At 49.4% G+C, this 23,925-nt stretch overlaps 2 protein-coding genes and 1 long non-coding RNA gene across 5 annotated transcripts in view; 1 reads left to right on the top strand and 2 right to left on the bottom strand.

The window, feature by feature from the left end:
• NDRG1 (N-myc downstream regulated 1) overlaps positions 1–12,816 on the top strand; it is a 55,806-nt gene extending 42,990 nt beyond the window's left edge. For both annotated transcript variants that reach the window (XM_023648990.2, XM_023648991.2), the window contains 5 exons: positions 716–767; positions 1,989–2,036; positions 4,410–4,445; positions 7,642–7,693; positions 10,913–12,816. In XM_023648990.2, coding sequence (XP_023504758.1) covers positions 716–767; positions 1,989–2,036; positions 4,410–4,445; positions 7,642–7,693; positions 10,913–11,124 — 400 coding nt within the window. In that variant the 3' untranslated portion in view covers positions 11,125–12,816. The remainder of the gene's footprint in view (positions 1–715; positions 768–1,988; positions 2,037–4,409; positions 4,446–7,641; positions 7,694–10,912) is intronic.
• On the bottom strand, positions 164–14,162 carry LOC138915468 (uncharacterized). Its single transcript, XR_011421451.1, has 2 exons — positions 14,010–14,162; positions 164–5,677 (listed from the first exon to the last, which is right to left on the bottom strand). It is a non-coding gene; the product is annotated as an uncharacterized lncRNA (long non-coding RNA).
• Positions 14,163–18,519: 4,357 nt separating this feature from the next.
• The window catches only part of CCN4 (cellular communication network factor 4), a 36,889-nt gene continuing 31,483 nt past the window's right edge, over positions 18,520–23,925 (bottom strand). For both annotated transcript variants that reach the window (XM_023648989.2, XM_001498799.7), the window contains one exon: positions 18,520–23,060. In XM_023648989.2, coding sequence (XP_023504757.1) covers positions 22,761–23,060 — 300 coding nt within the window. In that variant the 3' untranslated portion in view covers positions 18,520–22,760. The remainder of the gene's footprint in view (positions 23,061–23,925) is intronic.

Genomic DNA, 23,925 nt, shown 5'->3' with positions numbered 1-23,925 from the left:
GGACGTGTGCTAGGGTGTCGCCATCAGCGAGAATCGGCTGTATTCTGCCCAGGGACTGGGCCCAACCCAGCCTCGCTGGCCTGCTCCTGTGCAGGCGTTCAGTTCCTAGGGGGCCCCGGTGACCTGGGTTGGGACCTCTGATCTCAGAGAAGGAACGATGTTCATGCTTTGGACAGGATTTATTAAGCCCCTACCATACATCAAATGCAGCGTCAGTCTTTGCTTCACAGAGCCTGGAAATGAACCCACCCTAAGGTGCCCTATGAAGCTGGGAGGACAAGACGGCTGTGGATGCGACAAACTGTGTCCACCAGTAATGACCGTGTCTGTTTATAGTTCCTTAAGTGAACCATATTATTTGACACCTGAACTTGGCCCATGCTGTTTCCTTTGTCAGACATGTCCTTTTTGTCTTCTCATCTTGATTGCTGGCAAAATCCTACCCGTCCTTCTTTGAGGAGAGAGTGCTTGAAAATAAAAATATCAGGGCACAGAAATTGTCTGGCTGAAATTATACTAAGGTGTAAACGACTGCTAACCAGTTTTAGCCTAAGAACAAAGCAGAGCCTGGAGGGAGAAGGAAGTAAAAACAGCAAAGGGTACTGGGGAAACCAAAATGCACTTTTTTGGGACTCTGGTCCCAGCCTGGCAGGCCTGGGCGTGTGAGAGTCTTTAAATGAACCTTGTGTTAACCTGCCATCTCTCCTGCCCCCAGGTGTCCTGCTCTGTTGGTGGTTGGCGACAATTCTCCTGCTGTGGATGCTGTGGTATGTAGAAATCAACTGCTGGTTTCTGTGCTTAATTCTGCAGAAATTAAGACGTTGCGTGACGTCTCCCTGCCCGCCTTATTCCCCTCCTCTGCTCCCATCAGGGCGGGCACGTCTTCTAAATGCCATGTTGGCCTTTGGGTAGAGAGCCCGGCCATCAGCCTCTGTCCCTGATGACTGCCAGCCCCGGCCGCTTGGCAGTGGGCCCACTGTCTCCTCTCCCAGCCCCTTACCTGCCAGTCTGCCCCTCATTGGCTTGATTATCTGGGCATCTTTGCCACTCGGCTTCCTGGCCAAGAGACTCTCCTCCCATTTGGGGGTCAGGTGGAGCTTTCAGACCTGGTTGGTGCCTGGTCAACTGGGAGGGCAGAGGGGCACCTGGGGAGTGGGGCTTAGGCGAGGCTTTCTGGCTCATTTCACCCCTTCGTTCCCACCTGTGATGTTGTGGATGCAAAGCAGGAGCTCTACCTTTCCAACATCACTGTAGCTGGGGACGTTGGAGACTTAGGGGCTATTGAGCAGAGTCCTAGAGTGGGGACATGTCTTATGCGGTGGGCTACAGAGCAGCATCTGTAAATGTTCATTTAGTAAACATCTGGGGTGTTTTAATGAACCATGAGTTTCTTGGGATCTAACCCACTGGACATAATCATAGGCTGCATCAATAGAGATATATTGTTCCCATCAAGGGAGGTGATAGTTGTATAGTAAGCACTTTGACTATCACAGTTTACGTGTGGGTATTCTGCCCACTTCTGGATGCACTTTCAAGAGAGTCATTGACAGACTGCAGAGAGAAACCAGTTTGGTGGATGTGATTTCATAGGAAGAATAGTTGTAAGACTGGGGCTGTCCATTCTACAGAATTACTGGCAGCAGCTGGTTAAACGGCGTCATTCATTCAGCAGATATTTCCGGAGCACCTCCTACATTTTAGACAATCTTCATAACAACCCTTTGAAAAAGATAGTATCCCCATTTTATTGATGAGGAAACTGAGGCTCAAAGAAGTGAACTAACTTGTCCCGGGTCTCATAGCTAGCAGTGGCAGGGCTGGAATTTAAATTCACATATGTTTGATCCCAGAGCGTGCGTTCTTCTCTGCCAGTAGGAGTGCTGGAATCTCTGATGATGGCGGCAGAGCAGCAGGGAAGGGGGAGAGGTTATGACTTTGGCTCCACGGGGAAAATTCACAAATTTCTTCTCCCTTTCCCTGTCCAGGTGGAGTGCAACTCGAAACTGGACCCGACGAAGACCACTCTGCTCAAGGTACAGGGAGAATGAGGGGCATCTGTGTCTGTGCTGTCTTAGAAACCTGCAAGTTTCTGCAGAATTGAGTTGCGTCTGATTGAGGCAAAGCTGGTGGTCAGAATCCCTGGAAATGATTATTTAGTGTGTCTATTCACAAACATCTTTGGGTGCCGGCTGGTGACCCAAGGCCACAAAGATGAGAAGAGCCCTCTCCGGGACCCATGAGTCCACGGGCAGCCACTGTGGTGCTCTGGCGAGGGGCGGACCAGGAGGCATGCAGACAGGGCTCTCTCGGTTGGGAGTAGGGCCAGGACGTACCTTGGAGAGGGGCCCTGCCTGTCGAATAGGAGAGAATGGACCCCTGAGGCTGTGGAGGGAGGCCTCTCCCCACAGGTCATCTGAACCCATGTGTGCTTGCTCTCTCTGTAGCTGGATCTGGGGTCTGTGTCGCAGCCCCTGCCAGTACCCTGTTCGAGGGGACTGATGTACCTTCCAAACCCATGTGGTGTTTGTGGCAGCCGTGACCCAGGCTGCAGCATGAAAGCAGGAACCTTTCTGGTTGTCCCCCTGGGAGGGCAGGTGACCAGGAGGGGCCTGTGTGATATGAGGCGGCCCCCTGTGTGGGGGAGGACAAGAAGCTGTACCCTCCACTCCCCTTGTGAAAGCGGGATGCCTTTGAAAGGCACGAGAGAGGTGTCTGGTGCTTCCTGGGGGGGCTGGTCCCTATAATTTGTTCTTCCCTTACATTTTCTTTCAAGATTCCCTCAAAAGGAAATTGCGAGACTGGAAGATGCTGGGCTTCGGGCCCGAGGGGGCTGCTAATTGGCTAGCTTTTGCAAAGTGGGACAAAGTGAGCGTCCTTTGTCTAGATTGTCCAAACACATCTGTGTCTGGACTCCCGCAGCATCCAGGCTGCTGTCCCGGGAAGAAGATGGACAGAGATACAGACCCAGATGGGGATGGCCCCGTCACTGCTGTTAGGAAGACGAGGAAAGCACCTTGGAGAAGGGTGGACCAGTGTCCTCAGGTGGAACAAAGTTCCACAAACCGGGAGGCTGAGAGCCACAGGAACCCGTTCTTTCGCTGTTCTGGAGGCTGCCGTCCGAAATCAAGCTGTGGGCAGGGCCGAGCTCCCTCTGAAGCTCGAGGGAGCATTCTTCCTTGCCCCTTCCCAGCCTCCCCTGCTGGCTGGCAGTCCTCGGTGCTCTGTGGCTGGCAGACGCGTCCCTCCAGTCTGCCTCCATTGTCACACAGCCTTCTCCCTGTGTGTCTCTGCGTCCAGATTTCCCTCTCGTTTGAAGGACATCAGTCACTGGATTTAGGGCCCACCCTAATCCAGTATGACCTCATCTTCACCTAATCCCATCTGCAAAGACCCTATTTCCAAATATGATCACATTTTCCGGTCCTTGGGGTTAGGACTTGCGTATATCTTTTGGGGGAGACATAATTCACCCGACATCCCACAACAGAGGGTAGGTGACCTGTCTGGGATCTGGTGGCTGGTTTGACGGTAGATCCAGGATCAGAACCTGTTTCAGCCTGATTCCAGACACTCTCTCCCCACTGCCCACCCTGCCCTGCTGTGTGGCCCCTGGCATTAGTCCAGCATCCTGCCACTGCTTTCTGGTGTCCGGACGGTGGTCCTGGGTTAGCGTGGCCGCGAGGCTCACCTTCGGGATCTGGCTTTGAGACTCGGGGCTGTAGGACGGCGCAGCCTCACCCACCCTCCCTCACTCACACCTTCCAGTCCTGTCACCCTCCAGGCCATTCTCGCCCATCCTGGCCCATCCTCACCCTGCTGCCCCCAAGCCTGAGCCCTCGATAAATATTCACACATGCCCGGACTGGCTTTAAGCAGCGATGGGATGGAACGGGAACTTTGGGAGTTACAGCATTTATCAAGGGAGGCCAGTGAAGACCCCCAATCAGGCCCGAAGTCTCGAATCTAGCAGTTTCCTTCCGAGGGAGTCTTTAAAGAGGATGTATGTCCAGAGCCCTGTGCTGTGAATGCTTTCTGGTCAGACAGGCCCTGGATGGAAACTTGCACGTTCCTCAGGCACTCCGGCCCGTTTCTGCCTCTGAAATGGTGCATTCGTCCCTTCCAGGGTTCTTGTGGAACAGACAGGAATTATCTACAGGGCCTAGCACAGTGCCTGGCTTGTCATAAGCTACAAGCAGTGGTCGCCAAGAAGATAGTTCAGTGCCGAGATGGATAGTGATGACAGCAGCCTTCCTGGCTGGGGTTTGGGTGTCTCTGCCCATAACATGCCCAGTCCCCCCTCAACAGGGCAGGGCAGCGGAGGGTGGGCACCACTTGGAGCTGGTTCACAGAGCGAGGATCGCCTCCGCCCAGGTGTTCGGCACTAACCAGCTTCCCTTCTCTTCCAGATGGCGGATTGTGGCGGCCTCCCGCAGATCTCCCAGGTGAGTCCACCTGTTACGGCTCCCCAGGTAGGGGGGCATGTGCCTCTGAGACCTGTTAGTACCTTTTCTCTCCCTGCCTGCTTGTCCCCCATCTGGCCATGACATCTGATGACAGTTTGTGGATGCTCACTGTTTATAAAAGGTGTTTACATGTGAGGATTTATGGGATCGCCCAGAAGCCTTTGTAGAGTAGATGATTCTGGCGTTCACAGGGGTAAAGGGGTTTGCCAAGGGGACACAGCCTGGCAACATGGACCAGAAGGTCAGTGTACCTGACCCCAGAGACCACGGGCTTCTGCTGGAGCCCTGGGCTCCCGGAGCTCAGGCCCAGAGCAGGGGGCGGAGAGGAGATGAAAAGCAGTGTGTGTGTATATTTTGGGAAGTTTTTCTTTTTTTAATCACTGATATTTATTGCTTCTGCTTTTCTAATTATAAAGTAATACATGTTTATCAAGAAATTTTAAAATACAGATGGATAAAATAATCATTTAAAAAACCATGTCTGTAGTGCCCCAACTTCAGATTACTGTTGTTACAAACTTGAAAGTATTTCCCTCTAGTCTCCTTTCTGATATAGTTTCATACATTTTTGTCTTACTTTAAGCAAAATCAGGATCATGTGGCAGGTATGTTTTTCACTTGCCCACATAATTTCACATCTCAGGGATATCTCCATTTGGTTAAAAAATGTTCTGTGTCTTAATTTTTAATGATGGCAGAAAACGCCATTGTACAGATATCCCATAATTTCTTTCCCTGATGCGCTATTGCTGGACATTTAGGTCCTTTCTGGGTTTTCACTATTCCATGTGGTGCCTCTCCATGTGGAAGCAATCAGCTCCTTGATTGTTTTCATGTGGGCCTGCCCATTTCGAGGGTTGTGGGACAGAAAAGGGTGAGTCTTGGCTCCCACGGCCCCAGTGCATGGCCATGGCAGAGACGTCCATCTGGGCGCCATATATAATTCTTAGAGCTGGAACTGTGCCAACAGAAAAACAGTCTTCTCTTTGGGGCTGTGAAGTATTCCACCGGGGGTCTGAAGGAGAGGCCGAGGGGCCCATGGGGCAGCCCCAGGAGCAGATTTCTGCATCAGGCGGATGCTGGATCTTGGCTCATTGCTCTGGGTCCCATCTCATTGCAGTGTTTTAGTCTAGAAGTATGAGCAGAAGTGGCCTTTGGTGGCTCTCTTCGCTTCTCTGCACCTGTTTCCACAGCGTCTCCCTCTGCACCCACTAGAAAAGAACAAAAAATATTTTCAGCTTTTTATCTGCTGTTATGTCGTGCCCATTTGATAGCTGGGAGTAGCCAGAGAAGGGTGGGATGTCCCAGCTGCCGGAAGGAACAGATGGGCTCCCAACAGAGCCCTGCTTAGACGTAAGTGTGGGTTAATACCTGCACATTAGGGGGGAGCCGGTTCTCAGTCCAGCTTGCTCCTGAGTCTCCTGCTAGGACAGTGCCACCCAGGGCCTTAAGTTGGCTGGAGAGAAGAGGCGCCATTTTTCCTTCCATCTCTCCCTCTCCACACTCTTTCTCTCTCCCTTCCTTTCTTCCTTTCTCTGGTTGAAATGAAAACAGATCTAGCCCTGGCCAGAATGAAAACACATTGTAAATATCATGGCAGGAGCTGAACTAGCCCAGGCTTCCAGGTGACCAGCCCAAGGAGGACCAAGTACTGTGTCATCCCTCATCCTTCTGCCCTGGCAAGTTGGGCGCATGTTTACAAAGGGCGTTCCCACCCTTCATTCCATTTGATCCTTGCAACAGTCCTTAGAGATAGGAAGAGAACGAGGAAGAGAATGAGGGAAGTGAGGTTAAAAGATGGGAGAGATTGCCCGTGGTCACGCAGGGGAGCCAAATTTGGGCCCAGGTATTCTCGTTCCTAAGTCCGCATTCTTATTTCTGTTCGCCTTCTTGAACACAGGAGTCCTTGGCTCTCTGCAGCCCCAACCTGCAACTCTTGTCACTTTCTTACCATTGTCACCCAAACCCCAGAGGGCAATTTGAGCACAGCCCCTCCTTTAAATGTCATTTAGCTCCTTGTGGAATAGTGTCAGGAGTTGGTGGAGGTGGGTGGGAACACGGCCTCCGCTGATGACTTCTCAGAACAGACCCAGGGCATTGCATTTGAGAGCTGGAGGCAATTAGACTGTGAATATGGCCTTTAGTTGAGCATTCAGCTCCTACTTTAGATTAAATTAAAATTTTGAGAGTAATTGGCAGAACTGGGTGTGTTCTCAGCATTCTCAACTCATTTCACATCAAGTAGCTCAGTTAATTGATCAATTAGTTTGTGCAACAGTCCATCCATTCATCCATCTTTCCATCTTTCCTTCTTTCCATTTTTTTCCTTCATCCATTCATCTTTCCTTCTTTCTGTGCATCCATCCTTCTTTTCACTCAATCTATCCATCCTCCTTCCTTCTTTCCATTCATCTATCCATTCATCTTTTTTCCTTTTTATCTTTCTGTCTTCCTTCCTTCTATCCTTCCTTCCTTTCTTCCTTCTTTCCATCCATCCATCCATCTTCTTTCCTTTTTATCTATCTATCTACCATCCTTTCTTCCATCCGTCCATCCATCCATCCAGCCAGCCTGCTACTGAGGCCGAGAGGGCACTGCCTTGAGAGCATGGGGTTTAGAAAGCCCTGGGTTGATCTTCAAGACACACCACTAAGTAACTATAGGACGTTGGATGGATTGTTTACCTCTCCAAGTCTGTTCAGCTATGAGATGTATATGAAAATGGTACCAACCTCATGAGGTTGTTGTCCGGAGAAAACGAGATAATGCCGCACAGCCCTTGGCACAAAGAATGCACATGATGCTGATGCTGTTACATTCTAGATGCTGAGTTGGGCACATCGCTTTATCAAATGTCATCTTCTTCAAAGAAACCCTCAGATGTGGGTGTGGCACTCTGCCCATATTTTACAGGTGGAGAAACTGGCTCAGACACGTCATATAACTTGACGAAGCTCCCCCAGCTGTGAAGTCAACTTGAATTTTTCCTCACTAGTCAAAGCTAATTTTGGTCCCCATGACTATCCCATAGTGTTCCCTTTACCTTTGTGTATTGTCCTATCAACATGGTGGCCTTCTATGTTGGGCCATGGTCTTTCATGAAGGTGACCAAAGGCACAGCTCCATGTGGCCACCTCCAGTGACTGACTGCGCTCTCCCTTCTTTCCTCCTGCAGCCAGCCAAGCTTGCCGAGGCCTTCAAGTACTTCGTGCAGGGCATGGGATACAGTAAGTATGGCGTTTCCCAGCAGGCAGTGGGTTGAGGGGCAGGTGTGGGAATGGGAGATGTGGTGCCCTGAGCCAGGTTTGAATGAATATTCTGTATCACCTTGTCCAGCTGCAGCCTTTTGCAAACTGGGTGGGTCAGGGGAAGAAATATTGAGGTGCAGAGGCAGTGGGCGGCACTGCACCAAGGGTTCTAGTCTCTCCTTTATCCCTTGGTGGCTGATTCTCCCTCTGTGGTTGAACAGAAGTTGTTTCACACCAGGGAAGGTTTTTAGGGTTAGGTGAAGACTATCCATTTAAGCACCAAGACAACAGTGAAACCATGAAAATGTTTTTAATTTTGAATACATGCTTTCTTAAGAGATTTCCGATTGTAGTCATAATAATGATGATGGTGGTGGTGATGCTGATGATGCTGAAGATAGCGATGATGATGATGGTGGTGGTAGTTATTGTGGTGGTGGTGGTGATTATGATGGTGATGATGACAGTGGTGGTGATGATGATAATGCTGAAGATAGTGATGATGGTGGTGATAATGATGAAAGATTAGTAAATCCTTTATTTTTCTTATTTAGCCATCACAATAATCCTATGAGATAATTCTTATCCCCATTTTACAACCGATGAAACTGAGGCTTTGACAGATTAAGCAAAGAGCAGAGTGGGGATCAATGAAAGTTCGGACTGTAAAGCTCTGAGTAAGTGGGTGACAAAGTCGCTTATATTCAAGACAGAGCATTTCTTTGCTAAATCATTAAATTTGGGAGTGGAAGGACAAAGAGAAGTGTAATTCAAGAACGTGCAGCTTCTTGTGCTGTGGTGATGGTATATTGTTAGACACATACAGCGCTTTTTCAGGAATGCGGCCCCAGGGCCAGGACAGACAGTGCCAAGGTGCAGCCCTCTGTCGGGCAGCGGCCACGGTTGGTGCTCATCCCTGTACGGCCGTGGTGCTGGCCGTGATGTGGCTCTTTTGGCTCTTCCTGCCTACCGCTCGGAATTCCAATTTATGTGCGCATCTTAACTAGGAAGTCTGAACGGCTAGTCTCTTCCGTTTTTTTTCTGAGACTTAAACTGTTGGCTCATTTAAAATAGTAATGTTATGTTTGGTGAACTGACCGCAGTCTTAAGCTTGGCCTCAGCTATGTTTAGTTTCTAGCGAGGCTGAGAGCAGGGGAACCCGACTTACATGCTTCGGGCAGGATCCTTGTCCCAAGGTGCCCTCTTCCAGCAGAAAACATCTGCCTGTGGGTCTCCTGCCCTTGGGCGTGCTTTCCCCGTGGGCGACGTGCCAGCGAAGGCGTAACTGGAGAGAGCTGCTGGGCAGCCTCTGTTTACCTTGCAGGGCGTGACCCAGGACTCATTTGTCTTGGATGTGCCCTGGGTTTGGATTTCTGCTTGGAAAGTGTATTCTGGGGAGAAAGGAAGCAAAGCACAGACCTTGTCGCTCCCCTACACACACACACACACCAGCTTCTACTCCCAGAAAGCCGAAGCATCCTGCAGGTTATGAGGGAAGACAGCAGGAAGAGCTATAGTCCAGAGGCATCAGCCAAAGAGAAGGGAAGTGATCACTTGAGGGCCTCCTCGGATGCTGGGCCAGGTGTGACTAGCCATTTGCATCCATGACACCGTTCTATAGTCACCAGAGCCCTCGAGGTCAGTAAAACTTGCAGATTTGGGGTCGAGAAATAGGGGCTCAGAGAAAATGCAGTTATGCACTGCATAACAACATTTCGGTCAATGACGGACCACACATACGATGGTGGTCCCCTAAGATTAGTACCAAGAGCCTAGGTGTAGTAGGCTACACCATCTAGGTTTTTGTAAGCGCACTCTATATGACGTTCGCACAACGACGAAATCGCCTAACAACGCATTTCTTAGAATGTATTCCCATCATTAAGCGGCACGTGGCTGTACGGGAGCGATAGATGTGGGATTGATCCCGATTCTTTCTGGATTCAGAAACTAGCTCTTTGAGAAGAAAATTCTATCCCAGCAAGGATTAATTCTGTTTGTGGGTGTCTGCCACAGAAAGCCAATGCATATGGCCGACGAGCGAGTAATGTAAGCCCCACCTACATGTGTGTGCATCAGGTGCTTGCGTCTGTGGTGCCCGTCATTCCATGTGGCCTTGGCAATGATGCTTCAGTTAGGTGGCATCTTAGTTTCTGCCGTTAATCCCCTGGTTAATCACTGGATGGCTTCAAACAGCCAAAGTTTATCCTCTCACAGTACTACAGTTCTCAAGGCTAGAAATCCAAGGTCAAGGTCTGCGCAGGGCCATGCTCCCTCCGAGGTTCTTGGACGCATCCTTCCTTGCCTCTTCCAGCTTCTGGGGGCCACTGGCAGTCCTTGGTGCTCCTTGGCTTGTAGCTGCATCACTCTGATCTCTCTGCCTCTGTCTTCACAGTGTCTGTGTGTCTGTCTCTGTCTCCTCTTCTTACATGGACACGAGCCATTGCATTCGACCTCACTCCAATCCAGTATGACCTCAGCTTAATGAAATATATCTGCAAAAACTCTATTTCCAAATAAGGCTACGTTCTGAGGTTCAGGTGGACATGAATTTGGGGGGGGGGAGCACTAATCAACCCGGTACAGGTGAGGGGATGGTTTTGTCTTCATTCCACTTTATCAGCCACCTGCCATGTGCATTTTAAGTCCCAAAGAGTGGACAGTGCCCTTGACAGTTCCTGGGAGCTCACGGGCTTCTCAAGGGAAGAGACAACTGACAGCTCTGCTGCAAACTTGCTGTGTGGTCTCAGTTTCCCCACCTGTGTCGAGCAGGGATTAGCCCGGCTGATCTTGACTGCCCTCCCTGCTCCAGCAATTGTTGACGGGGGGGTGGGCATACACACGGGCACAGACTAGGGAGTCAGTAGTAGAATTCCCATTTTACAGTTGGGACCCGGCGCTCAGAATGGGGTAATCCCAAAATCACATAGCTCTTAAGCACATGGAAGAATTGGGATTCAGACCCAGCTCTGGGTTCAAGCCACCGTGTGACTGCGGGAAGTCCTTACCCCATCTGAGCCTGGCTCTCCACCCCTGTGAGCTGATAGACACAGCAAGCCCAGCAGCTGGATTGCTGAGAGGATGGACAGTGCACAAAGGAGCTCGGCCAGGTTGGGCAGGAGGAGGCGCCATTGCTAGCATGCACGTGGCCCTAGGGGTTCTCCCGTCCCCTAACCAGGCTCTCTCCTCTCTCCCCAGTGCCCTCCGCCAGCATGACCCGCCTGATGCGCTCCCGCACGGCCTCGGGCTCCAGCGTCACATCCCTGGAAGGCGCCCGCAGCCGCTCCCACACCAGCGAGGGGACCCGCAGCCGCTCCCACACCAGCGAGGGCACTCGCCTCGACATCACCCCCAACTCCGGTGCCACCGGGAACAACGCGGGGCCCAAGTCCATGGAGGTGTCCTGCTAGGCGGCCGGTGCGCACGGCCGCCCTCTGGACTCTGGGGTCGGGATCGCTGTAGCTGCCCCCTCCTCCAGCCCCTTCCCGCCCCCTGCCTGCCGCACCGCAGTAACTCGGTATTAATCCAAGGCTTATTTTCTAAGAGTGAGCTCTGGTGATGACAAAGTGAGATTGGGTTTGTCGAGGCCGCCCTTTCTGACGGGGGCGGGGTGGGGTGGACCCAGGGAAAAGCATCTCAGTGTCCTGTTTTCATTAAAGGAGTGGCCTGGTGACCACTCTCTTACCCTCCCTGGGAGACGCCAAATTACCAAAAACGAGAAACATAGCCGTAAACACTTCCTAAGTCCAAGCCTAGACTAACCCGAGCATCCTGCTTCTGAGGGGCGTTTGCTCCGAAGCCCCGCCCACCGACTTCCGGTTTCCTCTCCAGCTAAAGAAAAACTGGTGTAGTTTCTGGAAACAAAACCCTTTTCTGGCTCGGGGAGGGGGTGAGCAGGGTAGCTCTTTTAACTAGGCCAAACAGGAAGCAGGGGAAAAAGGTGGAATACATGTGCAGGCTGGAAGCATTCGGAAAGGCAAATCCAGGTCGTTAACTTGATGAAATCGATGTTTAAATTTCGTGCATATATACACCCTTAATGCCGAGGCGTACAGGCCTGTTTTCCCGGCACCCTTTCAATGCACAACGAAATCCAGCGTCTCTTGGCTTTGCAGAGAAAGGGTCTCAGCAAACATTTGGTGTCATGGATTGAAGACTTTGGCTCTCCTATCTGCCTCCTTCTCCACAGCCCCTGCTTCCCACCCCAAAAATGAGCGAGTGGGTATTTCATTCATGGGGAAGATCATTTAGATCCATAGTTGCTTTCTTGGAAGTGGAGGGAAACATTCAAACAACTGTACCTGGCTGTGATGGGGCTCCACGCAGCGGGGGGGCAGGGGTGTTGGGTGGGGGTGGTCTCTGGGTTCCTAGATGTATGGGATTCCTGTGGTCGTGATGGCATCTGGTGCGGTTCTGATTTCAGTTGATCCCACCCCGGTTACCAAGAATCTTGTGTGCTTGAGTTAAATCCACCTTCCAATCTTGGACACCCGGGGTTGAATCTGAACTTGACGGCTGAACGTTTCTGCCCTGGGAACATTCCTGGATTTTCAGCTCGACCTGTTGGCTCTTGCAGGGGTGGGATTCACGTGGGGAGTGGTGGCTGAGAAGACGCAAGGATTCTGGAATGTCTGTTCCGTGGCATTTCCTTCCCTCTCCCGCCTCACCCTCTTCCCTGCCCCTCTAACCTCCTTTTGCTGAATGGGGCGGCACCACTGACATTCCTGGGCAATGTGGGCGTAGCTGCCAAGTTCCTGTCCTACTGCCTTTTGATTTTCATTTTGGCTAACCAAGGATCTTATAGGAAGTTTGATCAGAGCGCATGGAACATTGTGAATCAGCCGCTAGGGCCTGGTGATTTCGGGACCCTTAAGTGGGTAGAAGGAAGTAGTCAAGCCTTCTAGGAGGCTTGAGGGGCAATGACTCGGTTTACCTGCCACGTACCACCTGGGAGACTTTCCCTGGCTTCTGCAGAAAGGTCAGGGGTCAGGGCAGGAGCGGCTGAATTGAGACAAGAAACTGTTGTGTACAAGTCTTTCCAGAAGATTTTCTTAATGAAATATTTGTATTTATTTCCAGACCAATAAATTTGTAACTTTGCAGTGGCTTGTGTCTTTTTCCTCTGCCGAGAGAGGGTGCGTGCAGCATCACAACATGGGGAAGGGCTGTCCTTACCAGGGCCTCCTGCCACATTGCCCCTTGCCATTGCACTTCTTTGCTGTCGAGCAGCACTTCCAATAAAAATAGAATGTGAGCCACAGATGTAACTTTAAATTTTCTAGTAGCCACATTTGAAAAGGTCGGAAGAAACACGTGAAATTAATTTTAATATATTTCATTTAACCCAGCATATCCAAAATATCACTATTCCAACACAGAATCAATATAACAATTAGTGAGCTATTTCACATCACAGCACATCGCAATTCAAACCAGCCCCGTTTCAAGTGCTCAATAGCCTGGACAGCGCAGTGGTAAGGGGCTAAAGCTTTCAGGCTATAAGTGGAGGGAGACATTATTTTACATTTTACCACTCCTTTTCTCACACCCAATGACAGCCACTGTAATGCTTGTTTCTATGGCACTTAAAAAAAAATTAGAAACACAACAGGTTTTAGTATAACCTCCCACTTTCATTTAAACTTTTTATTTAATATTAGTTTAAAATTTACAGAACAGTCACAAATTGAGTGCAGAGAGTTCCCATATACCCCACACCCAGGTTCCCCTGTGGCACCTTGGTCACAACGAAGAAATCAACCCTGATCTATTAACAAAGCTTAATACGTTATTGGGATTTCATTAGTGTGTCCCTGTTGTCCTTTTTCTGTCCCAGGATGCACCCAGGATACCACATTACACTGGTCATCCTGCTCCTTAACTTTCTCTGGCCTGTGACGGTTCCTCAAGACTCCTCACTTTTGATGACCTTGACAGTTTTGAGGAGCACCAGTCAGGCATTTTGTAGAATGTCCCTCCGTTGACGTTTGTGTGTTTTTCTCCTGGCTCAATGCGGGTTATGGGTTTTGGGAATGCAGACCACAGAGGGGAAATGCCATTCTCGTCACATCACGCTATCAGCGTGACAGGTCAACATGATTTGTCGCCGATGAGGTTAACCTTGATCTCCTGGCAGAGGTGGGGTCTGCCCGGTCTCTCCACTGCCCAGTTACTGCTGCTTTTCCCTACTTGTTCCTGGGAAGCAGGTCCCTAAACGCAGTCCACACGCCAGCCCCTCCCTCCCCCTTTTAAACAGCTATCATGCTGTGATTTATATTGGTTTTTATTCACTTACCTTGAGGTGTCTCTTAGCGTGTGTAATTAGCTGGAACACTTTTGAAGTTTGCATCATCGTGCAGTGAGGGGACGTGCTTTAGTCCACAGGCCCTGCTGTTTCCGAGACAGATTTGGAATAGCCAGGAGCAGCTGACTCAGCTCAGAAGGGTGAGAGGGACTTCCTAGGGGAGGGGCCAGCACGGACACCAACACAGAGGGTGGAAGGTGTGCCCCTAGTGAGGAACCTGCAGTATAGACCCAGGTAGAGGGTGGTGTGTGCTGTGCATCGCAGGAAGAGTTTTCAATGCATAAAATAAAATGCATATGATTATAAAAGAAGCCACTTATAGTAAAGTATAATTATCCAGATGTTACAATTGTGTGATATAGTGACATGTACTTCTTTATCAATTAATAAGTTAAATAGTAACATGGAGGCAGGTTTCAACATAATTTCAAAGCAGTGACGAGCACAATATTTTGGACACCTGCCACAAGTGTGATAAGAAATATGTGATTTCAATGGTGACAAATTAGGGTTTGTGGCTTACATTTAGATAGAAGGAAATGCTTAATTGCAATTAGATGTTAGTAAAAACAAAGCTGCGTTTTTTTCTCTATCCAAGTACACGGCCCCTGAATTTTATCCGTGGGTCCCTGGTCTGAGGACCCCACGTTAAGAAGCCCTGTTTTAGGTGCAGGAGGAGGAGTGTGTGGGCTCATATTTATTTGACATTCACAGTAAGTGCGTTTTCTGTGTCAGGTCTCGTGTGAGAGTCGAGAGTTGGGGACGTAGAAACGGAAGAGCCAGCAGGTAATCACCAGTGGGTGCATCCGTCAGCTTTGGGGTGAGGGGTGGCACAGAGACCCCTGGACCGGCCACCGTCAGCTCCCTGGAGCTCAGGCTTCCACCGAGGGAATGTTACAGGTGTTTGCATGTATCGGATGCTATTTCGAGATGGTACGCCTGGAGGCTGTTTTGCCAGCTGAGGATCTATTTCTGTTCTTCTAGCTGCTTGTTTTGGTTTCGAGTCCCACACCCTAGGGTTTCAGCAGCAGCTGAGAGACTAAGTGTGCACTGACATGAACCCCGTGCAGGATCCGTAGGGACAGCCGAGACCTCCATCTGCCACCTTCCTCGCCGCCCCTTCCCAGACGCAGCCTCACTGCTAGTCATAGGATTGGTCCCTAGATGTAGCCTAAAGCCATCTGGTTACCTATTTACCTTGGGCTTCTCAGGCTGCATAGAAGCCCTTCAACTGTGTCCCATATGGAATCCAAGGGCAGACGGTGAAGCCTGGGCTTATGGGGTTGGAGATGGGATTAAGGAGGGGGCCCAGTGAGCAGATCAGCCTCCTCCCCCCTGGCCCAGGGAGATTTGCCCTGAGCTAACATCTGTGCCCATCTTCCTCTTCCTCTATTTTATACGCGGGTCGCGGCCACAGCACGGCTGAGGAGTGGTGTAGGTCCATGTCCAGGGACTAAACCCAGGCCGCCGAAGTGGAGTGTGTCAAACTTAACCACTGCGCCACGGGGCCAGCCCCCAGCCTCCTTCCTAAAATCAGATTTCCTTGTGTCTCCAAAGCATCAAATATCTGTCCTAACACAAGGGCTACGGGACCTTCCAGTTCTCGGACCTGGAACCAATCAGGTCTTTGGGCCTCTTAAGGGGAAGAATCTAATTGGCCCAGCTTGACTCAGGCGTCCACTTACTGGCCAAACGATCATGAGCAGGTTCACGCAGCAGGGGCTCCTAGTAGTTGCTGTAGTTGTGGCAGGTGGATTGCCAGGTCCTTGGCACGATTAAATCAATGAACAGCCAAACTCACTGTTCAAAGCAGGCCCTTCCTCCTGCCTGCTCCGAGAAGTGTTTTCTGAATGCCCCGCCCTACCCAGGAAGCTCTGATGAAGTGACAGTGGCCCCCTGCAGAGAGGGCCTCTGTTGTACATGCAGCATTTCTAGCTCACACATCCCCTTAGGTGTCCTTTTCCCTCGACACTAGCATTTCTTTTGTATCTCTGGGGCCAGCAGAATTGCCCAACATATACCAGGAGGTTTGGGGTAAATAAATAGATGAACACCCCCTCTGCTCATAGTAATGTTTAGCGTGTATTATAGTTTCTTTGTCTGTTTAATTCTTTATCTGAGAAGATGAGTTTTCCTTGTTTCACAGATAACAAAGCCAAGGTTCAGGAAGATTAAATGGCTTGTCCAGCCATTTCTAAAATGGATTACATCCCTCACTGCCTTTTAAAGCGGTTCCCTGAGGACATGACTAATGCAACCACCTACCGATGCCTTGGGATGGCAGAATATCACTGTGGATGACCTGCAGGCTTTTACTGTCTGCGGGGATGTCTGTCCTTCCATGAAACAGTCCCACCCAGACTCCATGACCTGCTTTTACCATATCTTCCATCTAGTTCTTAATCCCTCTGTTTCCTCCTTTGCTGGCAGGCTGAAAATTTCACATTGCTATCCATGAGTCTGCTTCTAGTAGCTTCCTTCCCCTTTTCATGGACTAAGAAATCCACTCTGTTAGTATCGTGAGAGAAACAAGAGCAGTCAAGTTTAGTACAGAGAGCTGGAAACATTCTCGACAGAATATAATATAGTCATGTGTCGTTTAACGACAGGGGTATGTCGTTATCTGAAATGCATCATTAGGCGATTTCGTTGTTGTGCAAACATCAGAGTGTCTTACACAAACCTAGATGTTGCAGTCCACTATGCACCTAGGTTGTATGGGGCTAATCTTATGGGACCATGGGACCGCCATCCTGTATGCCGTCCATCATTTACTGAAACGTGGCTGTGTGGTGCATTACTTTATAGGAAACTGTAGGGGGCTTGGTGCCAGCTCTTTCATCTCTTTAGAAGTCATTTTTGCTTAGTTCTATTTTTTGAAAATAAACCCAGGTTCAGCTGCAACTTGGACCTCTGAATACAAAGGATACTTTTACATTTTTATTTCATTAGTGGGGACAAAAGACAACATGTTGGGCATCTCTACTATGTGCTTTTTTACCTTCATAATAAAATGCTCTGGCCATTGCCCTGAATCCCATTTTCCCAAAACTTCAACCACCTGGTATCATCAGAAATTTCTCCCAAAGGCCACACATTTCTCTGAATCAGAGGCATCTGTAAGGCTCCATGATGGAACTTCCAGTTTTGGAAAAGGTATGCTTCAGGATAGAAGTGCTCTTGGAAACAGTTCCTGCGGCAGTTACGTTTTTATTGGAACGGATTCTCCCCTTGACCTTATTCTAACAGCATCCTGTGTTTTGGGGGCCATAGGTGAGGGAATTCTGGCCAGAAGGCATCGAATGTGCCATTCCCTTCAGTTACGCGGCCATCGGCACATCTGTCCACACAGCTGGGCACGTGCCGTGTACTGCGCTGGGTCTGGGAGACACAGAAAAGTGTGACATCCTTCCCACCTTAAAGAAGCTGGGCGTTTAATCAAATTATAGCATAAAGTGAAAACATAAAAATAAAAAACTTAAGGGATCAAGTAGCCTATGATTAAAGTAAAAAAGCATTCCACTGAAGACTGGTGACGCTTTTTCTGTATATTTGCTATTTTGAAATAAAGGCTAAATAAGTAGAATATACAGACACAGACACGGACGCCGGTTCTTCCTATAATCTTGCTGATTAGCCCCAGTTCATGGGGAAACTGAGGTGCAGCTAACAATAGGTATGTTTAAGTGCTTACCATGTGCCAAGCTCCATTCTAAAACTCTGCATGCAACAGGCATCTAATTATTACTTCACCACCACAAGGCAGTGTCTCCTTTCATTTTCTACATTTCACAGCTGAGGTAACTGAGGCTCGGATGGGTGAAGCGAGGAATTCCAGTAAAGAAGGAAGGATATGAAGAGCCACTTGACTCCCAAAGTCAGAACCATTTCCATTGCATCATGCAACTTTCCTACACTTCTTTGTACTCCCCTTGGCTCCTAAGGCAGCGGCAGAAGATTCTCTATGCATCCATTCTCTATCCACCCACCCCTGCTTACCCAGCCCCTGACACGTGCCAGGCACTGTGCTGGGCTCAGAGGGTGCAGTCATGGTCCTTGACTTCAGGGTCCCCGCAGTCTAGTTGGGGATAGACAAAGACGCTGAATAAAGGAACGAGTGAGTGAATAAATCAGTGAATGCTAAAATTTTCATTTTATATTTATATGAGGTGTCTTCCAGCCTGGACATATTTGTAGCCCTGGTCTTTTCTGAAGGCCAGAATTCATATTTCTAAGTGCATCTCCAAATTTTAGTTATTTTTATTACCATATTTAAAGTATCTAGGGACTGGCCTGGTGGCGTAGCAGTTAAGTTTGCGTGCTCTGCTTCAGCCGTCTGGGGCTTGCTGGTTCAGACCCTGGGTGCAGACCTACACACTGCTTGTCAAGCCATGCTGTGGCAGGCATCCCACATATAAAGTAGAGGAAGATGGGCAAGAATGTTAGCTTAGGGCCAGTCTTCCTCAGCAAAAAAAAAAACCAAAAAAACAACCAACTGATATCTAATTTCCACCATCTGCACATTTATTGAATGTCCTCACAATAACTGAATATACAGGAAACCCCACCAAATCCAGTAAATCACTTTGCTGATGATTTATTGCTTTAAGGAGAAAAGCTATAAACAGGGAATTTGAGCAATGAGAACCGTTCACATTGAGCAAACACGTTCCACACTACCCAAATCACAAGAAAAATGAGGAATGTGGTAAAACAAGACAGATTGCCCAAGTGCTCTTCCTCCTCTATTGGGAAATTCCAAGACATTTCTTCATGTGTATTTTTCAGTTACAAAAATGGCAGTAGGAAGACAAATATTAAGCCACAGTTTGAAAAGAGATATATCCATACAGATATAGACACAGACACGTATGCATATGTGCAGATACACAGCTGACCGTTCGGACCATCCATGATTCCCAGCCGCGCAGGGTCATCATTGCAGCTACTCTGCATCAAGATAAGTCCTTAAGAAAGCAGTGACCTCATTTAACACAATAGTCACGGGCTGTGTTGCTTTCCCACCACCTCTATGTATACACAGCACGATGTTAATGAGATTAGAGACAGTCGTACCCCTTGGAGCTTGTTTCTTTGATCATTCTCCAAATCACTTTCAAAGTTAACATTGCAGCTCTGGTCAGCAAAGCATCTCTTGTACCTTCTGATTTTGGGGGTTAGGCTAACCCGGCTTCACGTCGGGGGAGCTGGCTCAGGTGTCAGAAGAACTTCGGTTTGAGATCCTGGTCTGCAGTCCAACAGCTGGTAAGACATTGAGCAAATAACCTCTGGGAGCCTCAAAGGACTCCTTTCTTAGACGGGGAAGTGATCACATTGCCATATCTCCTAGGTTTGCCATGAGGATTAAAGAAGACGTGGTGTAAAGCACGCAGCCCGAGGCCTGGGGAGCGCTCCTCAAATGCTGGTGAGAAGGCTGAGCAGGAACCAGTGCTTTGATGAGTTCAGGTCCCCACACCTAAGCACGCCAGAGAAATCCACTCCAGGCACTGATGTGAATTTCTCCACCGAAGGTCAGTGCACCTTCCCCTCATCCCAGAACATGGAGGGACAAGCGGCTGGAGAGGCATCTATCTGATCTAGTTGGTCCCTCTCGTCGATGAGACATCCAGCAGAGGTCATCGAGGCTCTGCCTGGAGGCCTCCCCAAGGGCAAGGCAGAGTGGAATAAGCTGGGCTTCGGGCTCCAACTTTTTTGGCTGATTTTTCAGCCTCTTTGAGTCTCAGACATTCCATTTATAAAATGGGGAAGAGACGCTTCCTCAAAATTGCTGTGATAAGTGGTAAGATAATTTAAAACTTAGCATGGTGCTTGGCACCAAATACGCACTCCACAGACAGACTTTTCTCATGGTGATTCTTCTTCTGCACTTTCCTTGAAGCAGGTCACACCACTGCAGCGTGCTGGAAAGAGCTTCCTCTCACTGCGCCCAAACTGCCTCCCCCACGACTTCAAATCATGGAGCTGAGACCATCCCTCCAGGGCCTGCCTGAGACGGGTCCATTTCTCAAAGCACATAATCACGGGGGCACTCCGGCCACCCCATCCCATGCATTCCCTGGATAACCCCCAGTTCCTCCAGCCAGGCTTCCTAGGATCTTGGAAGCTATGCTCAGTTTCCCGAATTGGGATGCAAATTCAGTAAGAACCTAGCTCTCGGGTTGCTGCTGAATTTCAAAAGGGGTCAGCTGTCATCTGGTCATTGTAATCTGAAGATGGCAGGTGATTTCACTCCAAGAAAATCCAACACAATCCACACAGACTTCTAGAAAGGATTACTCACGGGGTAAATTCTCTTCACACAAAAATTCTTTTTTTTTTCCAATAAAAAATATACGTTTCTTTAAATGTGAAGTGTCTCTTTTCCTACGGCACTTCAAATAAAATTTGGCTGGTAAAAATTAGACTGTCTCGTACCTTTGGAAGAAGAGAGCTACTGAATAAAAGTAGGAACACATACAAAATTTCTTTTATTCATTAAATACATACTGAGCACCACTGCATGCTTTGCACTGGGCTAGGCATCGGGAGTTCACAGTAAGGGGGACACTCCCGATGCTCCCAACTCCCAATGCTTTCTTCCTGTTTAGGAATCCCTCTGCACACCACGCAGGATTCCCTCATGAATTACTGCATCATTTAATATGCACCATTGGGTAAACAAAAGCATCTTTTAAATATGTGAGGGGAGCTGGTTTGACTTTTTTTCCTTGTAGGGGAAGATTTGCCCTAATTTAACATCTATTGCCAGTCTTGCTCCTTTTTTCCTCCCCAAAGCCCCACTACATAGTTGTGTATAGTTGTAAGTCCTTCTAGTTCTTCTTTTTGACCCACTGTCACAGCATGGCTACTGAAAGATGAGTGGTGTGGTTCCACAACCGGGAACCAAACCCAGGCCGCTCAAGGGGAGCGGACGGAACTTTAACCGCTAGACTATCAGGGCTGGCTCAAGCTGGTTCTGACTTGAAGGAAGGGACAATCTATAGGGTATTCCTGGATTTTTGTCCATCCCATATTCTTTGGATGCTCAGGCACTTAAATTATCTGAAAGTCAGATGCTCTTTTTCTCTTGGGAAAGGAACTAGAGAGACAGTAATAAGAGTGAAGAGAGAGAGCAAAAAGTCCCTTATTCTGACATGTTTTTCTGCTTTGACACATTTGGAAGCTCTAAAAGTAAGGAAAAAATAATGGGTTATAAAGTCAGTCCAACCTGGATTTGAATCCTGACTCCCCGCTTACCAGCTGGGTGACTGGGGCCACCACTTGACCTCTCTGAGCTTCCATTTCACATTTGTAAGGACAGAAACAATAACGGGGACCTTTCAACATGAAGCGAAGTCTCCATGAGCTAGTGTATGGAAAGCACTAAGAACAATGTCCGGCACAGAGGAGGTACTAAATAAAAGAATTATAACAGTAAATATTTATACTTTACTAACAAAATAAATAATAGCCTCATTTCCATTAGGAACAACCTTCTCTCCCTTTTAGCTTCAACCCCTTTTGGCTTTTAATCCCTGTTAAGTATATTCCTAGACAACTGGTAAACCTCTGTCTTCATACCAGAACTGGGTTATTTGGGTCAGGAGACCCAAAGTCTGTGAAATGGGTCACTGTGGCAGAAAGAGATGTGACCTGGGCTCATTCACCCTTGCGACCTCAGGCTCATGCAGAGTGGACCTGCTTCTTTGTCCCACGCCCAGCCTGGAGCTGTCTTGGTCATTGCAGGTGGGGCCGGCCTGGGCTTCTGCTGCATCCCCCAACGCTCCTTGAGACCAGGGGAATATCCCAGGACACCACTTTCACGGGTCAGAGAGGCCGCCCTAGGGGCTCCATCAAGTCCCATGAACCCCCAGGCAGGCAGAGGATCTGGATGCAAGGAAGAGCCCGGCCAACCGCCCAAAGCCCTGTCTGTCAGCAGCAGATTCGCTGGTAGGTCCATTGCTCCTTCTGCAAATTGGCTGGCCTTGCTCTGACCCCGGAGTAGCAACTGGGGACTTTCCCCAGAAACAAGAATAAAGTTTATCAAATCGCATCTCTGACTGGGATGCACTCAATTCGCACTTTCCACAGGGCAGAGGCAAAGAGAGACTTAACCTCGACAATGCTCAGATTAACGGATACAATTTTCCACTAAAAAACAAAACCAAACCGTCATTCGCCTACTTGGCACATGTTTGGTGACCTTGGGATGCATGAATCTTTGGAATCAGAGATACATGATGTACTGCGGTCAGGCTGTCTGTTAAGAGTGCCACCTGGCAGGGCCCCACCAATACACTGTTCCATGGTCCTAAATCCCTAAATCCCGTCTACGCTTCTGATGGACCCAAAGAGTCCTGTGGTTTGGTATCTAAAGAGAGAATGAGTGACACCAAATGTCTAGCTGATTCTGTTCTTTGGGACTCGTGCAAGATCCAGCAGGACTTCCAGTGGCTTGGACAGGCTGGGTCAAGCTTGGGTATTGTCCAGAACAGCTGGTGACAGGCACTTTCTTTGGCATGGGTGCAGAATGCTGGCAAGGAAGGGACCCACGGCCTGGGCTCGAGCAGCACCATAATGGGTCACTGGGGTGGTCAGAGACAGGACAGGCGCCAAGGGTCTGGATCAGAGTAGTTAGAAATGAGAGGGAAGGGGACAAAAGAAGGCTCACCCGTGGGCCTCAAAGGGCTGGCTGCTTTGCAAGCATTGGGCCAGGCCCCAGGGCCCATGTTTCGTGCTTGCCTAATTGGCAATTTCTGAGAAGTCAGGGTAGGATTCCAAGTCCGCAAAGATATCATTGGGATTCCTACAGCTCAGGTTGCAGAAGCAAGCGTTGATCCACAGGACCTGGCGGGAGAAGCCAGGCCCATCCGGACACTGGAAGGAGACATCGATGGTCTTGGACTTGTAGGGGATGCAACACCGGTTGTCCGAGCAGACCCCACAGTACTTGGGCCGGTAGGAGCGTGTGCTGACGCAGCCGGCGAGGGTGAAGTTCACGGGCGCCTCCGGCTGGTACACGGCCAAACACTTCTTCCCTTCCTGCAGGAAAGGAGGTTTTAGTTGGGATGCTCAGAGGATGAACAAGCAGCTTCCTCCGTCCGAGCCCTCAATTCCTCTCTTTTCATGCACCATGCGGGGGCCCTTCAGCTTACTTTCAGATTCGCAGCATCATCACGCTAGGAGGGACCTCCCCAAATACAGCGAGACCCAGCCACGCCACGCAGGGGTAAACCGAGGACCACAGAAGGGGACTGCCTCGCTTGGGTGCTACCTCCAGCCTGCAATTTCCTTCTTTCCTGCATTTCTGCCTTGCCCACGCCCAGTCCTTTGTCACAGTTTCACCAACACAGGATGCCTCTGTAGCTCCTTCAGTAGTTAGTGGCAGAACCATCAAGGGACCCTATGATTGGGGACGCACTTTACCCTGACTCCTCCTCCTCCTCAGCCTCCCACAGCCTCCACACCTGCCCCTATTGTGCAACTTAGTCAACTGGATTGGCATTATTTAAAGGTAGCCCTGACTCTCCACTGGGCTGTGGGCCACTGGAGAGGGCTGTGGGGCTCTTTCTGTGTCTCCAAGTCTAATTCTGTGCCTGGCACACAGGGGGCACTTACAAAACTCATCAGACTCCTGGTTCTCGGGGTCAGCTACGTACCAGCACTGTGCCAGAACTGGGGACAGAGCAGACCCAGGCTACATGGGGCCTGGAGCTTATACAATCTAAGCAGCCCTCTTAGGGCACAGAATGGTGGAAACACAATTGGATGGGAATCGTGAGCCGACAGCAGGGGCTGGAACTAGCTTTGTGGCAAACCCACCTCCACCTGGAATGCACCGTGAATTCACGCAGCCCAGGACCTGTGCTTCTAGTTTCCCTGCCGCCGGTAACTTTTCCTCTCATGC

Source organism: Equus caballus, chromosome 9 (assembly GCF_041296265.1).
Source record: "Equus caballus isolate H_3958 breed thoroughbred chromosome 9, TB-T2T, whole genome shotgun sequence".
Taxonomy (NCBI): Eukaryota; Metazoa; Chordata; class Mammalia; order Perissodactyla; family Equidae; genus Equus; species Equus caballus.
Note: the sequence above shows the minus strand (reverse complement) of the source record. Positions and strands in the feature narration are given on the sequence as shown.